Raw genomic sequence first — 6,535 nt, 5'->3', positions numbered from 1 at the left:
ATACATATATATATTAAAGTTCTGTAGGGGAACGAGCATAAGTTCTGCATGAGACTCTCATATAGACATAAAATACAAACGACAGAACAGGAGAAAAAAATTTTAACTGCTATAACAGAAGAATGGTAATGCCCACTGCCCAGTAAAAACGGTCAATAGATATGACCAAGCAATTCATCAAATACATACATACGGAGTATAAGCACATAAAAGACGTATTTACCTAACACAAGATAGAGATTTCCCTTATTCAAGAGACATAAAGCGGAGTTCGATAACATGCAGAATGACTGACAGACAGAAACAAGATACCTGTTCTCCCTTTCTAGGTAGTTTGCTATACTGTAGACAGGATGGAAAAGTCACTCTCTCGTGCACGATGAATGGTAACACCTTTGGGAGGACGCTAGCTTTCAGTTTTAAAAATGCATACCTTCTGACCTGACACTTCCTACCATTTTTACTAAAATAAAAACGATACACACACACAAACACACACACAAAGGCAGTTATGGAATAGGGAAGAGAAAGAAATTTCACATTTCCTATACTGTGTGTATATATATATTTTTGAAAAGCACCTTTTATACTAACAGAGATTAAAAACAAAAGTAAATTGCATCATGACCATTTCCAGTGTCATTACATCTTCTCTAAAAAGTTCTGTGGTTGAATAACATTCCATTCTACTCAAGAGACATAACATGTCTAACTACTCTCCTATTTTGGGGCGCTGTCACAAATGATACGTAATAGTAACGACTGTGCAATCTCCGATACTCTAATCGACATCAAGTTTCCATTAGTTCTTTCCAATGCCATTTTGGTCTTGTTTCAAACTGCGATCCTTTGGCGTTGAAAATTATTCGTACCTTCACTGGCCATTTACATTCATTAACATAAAAGGTGGTCAGGTTATGTTGAAAAAGAAAAAAAGGAGGCAGATGGTTAGTTAAGAAACGGTGGCCAGCCGAAATATTTGTAAGTGAAGTACACCTCACAGAATCCAATTTTCTTAATTTAAAAAAATCCACAGATTTTAAAAAAATTTTAGGTGAGTTCTACATAAAAATGCCAATATTGGTTACTTTGGATGGAGTCTGCTGATTAAATGATTCTTTCGTCTCTGTCGTCTGAGATTTTAAAATCGCCTCACCCCAGCTGTCCATGCGCGCTCCCGCCGCCCCCGATAAGAAACGCCGCTGGCGCCTGGTACGTTACCATTTCTCGCCGGGGCGTCCTCGTACGCAGGGCACACTCCGTAGTACAGAGGCGGCTCGGCAGAGGCCCGCACCATGGCTCTGTGGCCATTGACCTGAGCCGCAGCACTGAAGGGCACTGGGCAGGTCTTTGACGTCAGGTCTTCTTCCTCTGGAGGATTCAAGCCCACGCCATAACCGAAATCCCGGTCTTCAGAAAAGCTGGGCTGCTCGGCCAGGCTCCCTACCACAGACTTCAAACTCCTTTGTGTGCCCTGGCTGAGCGTGGTGGCGCCTGCGCTGTCCTGGTCGAGAGGGTGTGAAGGCGGTGCTCCTCCATGCTCTAACAGAGCCTGAGCCAATTTTTTCTCGAAAATGAACCTTGTGGTCGAGGTGATAGGTCCACATTTCAATCCGGCTTTGACAATCTCTTTTCTGAGGTCGTCTGGATTCAGCAGTTTCAATCGCGCCAAGATAGCATCCATTGTCATTTCACCTAGGCCCAAAAACACAGAAATCAATTTGATGACTAAGTACATCTTTTCTTACTTAAAAAAAAAAAAAGTCTACGGCCATGCCACCCTGAACAAGCCCGATCCCGTCCGATCTCGCAAGCTGAGCAGGGTGGGGCCTGGTGAGTACCTGGATGGGAGACCACCTAGGAATACCAGGTGCTGTAGGCGTAAAAGATAAAAAATAAGGGATTGTAAGCTGACAAGGTCCTTGCAATCTGTGAGGTCAACCAAGGGCTGCCTCGCCTTCAAAAAAAAAAATAAAGAAAAGTGGCAAAAAGCTGGCTTCGAAGTTTCTTTTCAATCCAGTGTTTCTCGCAGTCTCTGGAGTCTATGAACTCCCTGAGAATTTTCATAAGCTTTTGTTGCCCAATCTAACGTAATATAAATAAAAATAAGCAGTATCTGGGTCACTTGGATAAGAATCTTACAACGCGGTACTATCATAGAAGGATCTCGCTAACGCGCTGCATAGACGGCGCACCGGGAAAGCAGGCACACTCCTGCGTTGCTGTTCGGAGTGTAACTTGGAACAAATCCCAGGGAAGGCAACTGGACAATTTCCACCCCAACTCCAACTCCAGGTGGGAAATTCTGCAGCTTTAAAACAGAGGACCCACACAGATAGCTCTGGCAGTCACTTTGCTAATAGCAGCAATAAACATCTCATGTTGGTTTTGCGGAGCTTTCCACGTGCCTGGTTCTATCCTAAGCACCCCACATATACAGAGTTACTTAACAGTGGCAGTGTCTCCGTGAGGCATAGTTCACCCACACTTTACAGATGAAGAACCCAAAACATAGAGAAGCTCAGTAACTTGTGTAAGTCACACAGTTACCAAACAAATGGACTTGAACTGGAGCTTTTGAACGTGGACACATAGCAGTTAAGTCCACGGAGGACAAGTTTAAGCGCGGTGAGAATCGGGGGAGAAGGTAAGAAATGACGGGGCACAGACCACTGCTGAGCAATGGGGCCGGAGACGAGGGCCCACGTCAGAAGGGGTCTTAAATACGGAGGGATCAGATGCCATGGGAGGGGCTTGGGGGACTGCAGCCGGCCTGGGATTATAGCGAGATTTCCAATCTAGGTGTCTAGGAAGTGACTCTACCTGAGGCAGAGAGTAATGGAGAAAGAAATGGAGATTGAGGAACTGAGCATCAGAAACACCTATTGCACACCACGTGGGCACCTCAATTTTCAAGTCTGAGATTCAGAAGACAAGAAGTTCACAGTGGGAAAACAGATCTGGACATCGTTAGCACAGATGGTGGTTATGATACCAGGACACTAAACCAGGGCGACAAGGAGCAAACAAAGGCAGTGAGCCAGAAACGGAATCTGAGTGACATCAAGGACTAAGACAGGAAAACAAGAAAACATCAGACGTATTAATGCATCACTGAAACCAAGAGGAGGTGGTTTCGAGAGGTGTTTACAGATTAAATGATAAGACAGCCGGGATTGTCTTTACATTTACTCCAGTAGGAGAACAAAACAGAGGGGCTAGAGACAGGTACAAGAAGATTCAGAAAATATTCACGTCTGTTGTAGCTGGACGACGGGAACCAGGGTGCATCGTATCATCCTATCTGTGCATTCATTCTTTTTTGAAACACTTTATGATGCCACCTCTCCTCACCTGACTTCAATATTTCAAAAGTGGCTGTTATATATTTTCAAAGGAGATATTAGTCCTCTGAACAACGAACATATTGCACAGCCCCCTCTAAAGCTGCCGAAGAACCTGAAGGGGAGGCACCTAGGCGGATTCTCTGTGCACCTGGATATACAAGCAACAGAGGTGGCTCAGGAATAATGAACTGACAGGAAAGGCAAAGAGGTCAAAGCCACATGCAAGGCAAAGCTGAGAGGTGGGGAACACTGGGGCAGATGCTATGAATAAAAAGAGGAACTGAATCTGCTCCTGACAATATTCTATTTTTCATACTACTCCCGTGTCCTTACCCTAAAGCTATCTTTTTAATATGAGCTAGTGTGAAGGGGATTTTGTCCTTGCCATCAAGCAAACCCTAAATAGAACAATTACATTACATTATAACTGTGTGACTTTGGGCAAGTTATGTAACATCTAAGCTTCGGTTTCCTCATCTACAAAATGGACAAAACAGTTCTACTTCTTAGGCTATAATGAGAATTAGGTAAAATAATACACAGAAATTAACCATAAATGTCAGTTACAGCTATGATAGTTAAGCTATTAAGCGATTTAAGCTTATTAATCTTGTAGAATACAAGATTATTATTCTCGTAGAATAACGCTAGGAAGTCAACTTGGATAAAAACAAAAAAGTGCATTCTGTTATTGATATTCTTGCAGCAATATGCAAGTATCTGCTGCCTGTGCGAAGCAAACAAAAGATGAAGCAGAAACGAGTGAGACTGGCTACTGCGGGGTGGGCTGGAGCTCCACAGGGAAAACGGACCGAGGGCCGGGGCGGGGGAGAGCGGCACTGCAGAATCTAACTGCTGTGACTCTTAGAAACATATTTGTGATTCCCACTCAAAAGATAAACAAAAGAGGCGGGGAGATTCCAAGTGGAAATGCAAACCAAATCATATGAGCTCAACCGCTTTACAAAGTAGTAACATAATAAATGCGGAGAGCCTACTAACTGGAAAACAGTATGTGACTACGAACTAAGGACAAAGACAAAAGCGGGGCACGCAGACACCGCACTACCATTGGTGTGTTTTCACAGTGGTGTCAGTTAGCAGTCCTGAGGCTATTTCACAGGCGCTCTAGGACTCCGCAAATAACTGGATAAACTATGGCTCAGGAGAGCAGCTTCCTCACTAACGAAGAAGGAAGTTACAAATAAGGAGAGGGGGAGGCTAGAACATGGTTTAGCAAACTTTGTAACAGCAAGGAGGTACATTTGAAAGCTCTGAAAGCCATAAGGTCTCTCAAACGCTCAAAAAAGCTATAGATGAGAGTGTGGCTGTGTCCCAGTAAGACTTTAGTCAGAAATACTGGGGGCCAGATCTGGTCTTCAGGCCACGATTTCCTGACCCCTGGGCTAGAACTGGAAATATCTGAGTGACCTTGATTGAGAGATTGGTAGAGACACAGATAAGATAGAAGTACAAGATATTTGGGTCTGCAAATCGGATACTTTCTAGTCTCCTACAGTCGTGTTAATATGTAAGATACTAACATCAAGGAATATAACTGAATGGCATAGGATTTCTTTCACCCTTTATTTTGAAATAATTATAAACACAAGAAGTTGAAAAATAGTACAGAGATCACGTGCACCTATCACTCGACTTTCCTCAATGGCGACATCTTATACGCTGTGGTGCATGACCCAAGCCAAGTACAGCACAATAAACTAGCCCACGGGCGTTATCAGTCTGAGTCATTCTCTTGCTGCCTCTGTACAAAATTCCATGAGCGTTTGCCACCCACATACCCACCGCCGATTCCTGAACTGTTCCACTGCCACGAAGACGTCCCTCCTGCTCTACCTTTATTCATAACCAATCTCCGCTCCGCTGTCCCCAAGCTCCACTGTCCCCAAACCTCAGCAACACTGATTTGCTCTCCATCGCGACACTTTCTCTTCCAGAATGCTAAGTGGAACACTTGCCCTTGAGACCTACCTAAGTTGCTGAGTGGGATCAACAGCAACTGTTTCACTGCTGGGTGGCATTCCATGGAACCAATATGCCAGTCTGTTTAAACACTCACTCCTCAAGAGACATCTGGGCTGTTTCCATTTCTTGGCAAGTAGAAATAAAGTAACAAAATCTTTATGGTTTCGAGTGAAAATAAGTTTTCATTTCTCTAGAATAGGTGCCCAGCAGTGCAGTGCAGGTTTAACTTTTTGAGAAAACTGCCAGATTTTCAGAGTGGCTGTACCTTTTAACATTTCCACCAGCAGTAGACGAAAACCCAGTTTCTCAGCAGTTAGTAATACTGGTATTTTTTATTTTAGCCATTCTAGTAGGAATCTAGTGATATCTCATTGCAGGTGTATTTTGTACTTGGCTACTGGCTGGTGGTGTTGGACACCTTTTCCCATGTGCTTCTCTGCTCTGTACTATTTTTGTAATTTTTATAAGTCTACAATGATTTCCAAGAGAAAAGATGAAATTTAAAAAGAAGTTTTTAATGAAAAAGACACTCCAAAGTCTAATTTCTTAGACCCATACCCTACTGGCCACATATATCCTTTAGCCTCAGCATATAGATAATTTTCAGCCTTGGTGTCCGTCTTGCACTGCGTTTTTAAGCAATGTTGACAGTGTCAGCATTAAGGTGCCACGCAGAACTTTCAGCAGCCCAGCAGAACGAGGGGCTAGCTGGACCTGGTGTCTGTAACACGCTGAACATTTCCAGCCGGCCTCTGCCTCCGTAGGTGTTACCTCCGCGAGAGCTGGGGCTTCCCCAGCCTCGAAGCCACCACGAGGGGTACGGCGTCGCTAAGGACCCTTTCGACCCTGAGAGTCCAAGGCCGTCAGTACTGCCTTCTGTTAACAAGGCTCCATCCTCCCAGCAGAGTGCTTGAGGGATTCCTGGTTACTCCCCAGGAAGATCCCAGACTGGCAGGCCAGGGGTGAAGGAACGTGGACGGAGGCGGCGGACGCGCGCAGGGCCCGGTGCCCCGCGCGCGGCACGGAGGAGCTGAGCACCGATGGCAGGACCGCGGGAGGGCGGCTTTCCTGTCCGGCCGCCACGGACACCGCCCGGGCTCCCTGCCTCCGGCCTGTCCGTCCGCCTGCACGCTGGGGACTCCAGGGCTTCAGTCCGGGTCTACTCCCAGGACACCGGAGCGAGGCTGGGAGCGGGGTCGAGC

The 6,535-nt window shown here is 45.3% G+C and overlaps 1 protein-coding gene and 1 pseudogene across 1 annotated transcript in view; one reads left to right on the top strand and one right to left on the bottom strand.

Annotated features, from left to right (window-relative positions):
- The window catches only part of ANKLE2 (ankyrin repeat and LEM domain containing 2), a 22,201-nt gene extending 15,729 nt beyond the window's left edge, over positions 1 to 6,472 (bottom strand). Inside the window, exons 1-2 of the mRNA XM_011371369.2 lie at positions 5,340 to 6,472; positions 1,222 to 1,695 (exon numbers count right to left, since the gene is read on the bottom strand). Coding sequence (XP_011369671.1) covers positions 1,222 to 1,695; positions 5,340 to 5,394 — 529 coding nt within the window. The 5' untranslated portion in view covers positions 5,395 to 6,472. The remainder of the gene's footprint in view (positions 1 to 1,221; positions 1,696 to 5,339) is intronic.
- LOC111746448 lies at positions 1,764 to 1,882 on the top strand (annotated as a pseudogene).
- Positions 6,473 to 6,535: the final 63 nt, after the last annotated feature.

This window comes from Pteropus vampyrus, unplaced genomic scaffold (genome assembly GCF_000151845.1).
Source record: "Pteropus vampyrus isolate Shadow unplaced genomic scaffold, Pvam_2.0 Scaffold189, whole genome shotgun sequence".
NCBI classification, from domain to species: Eukaryota; Metazoa; Chordata; class Mammalia; order Chiroptera; family Pteropodidae; genus Pteropus; species Pteropus vampyrus.
The sequence above is the reverse complement of the archived record's forward strand: the minus strand, read 5'-3'. Positions and strand labels throughout refer to the sequence as shown.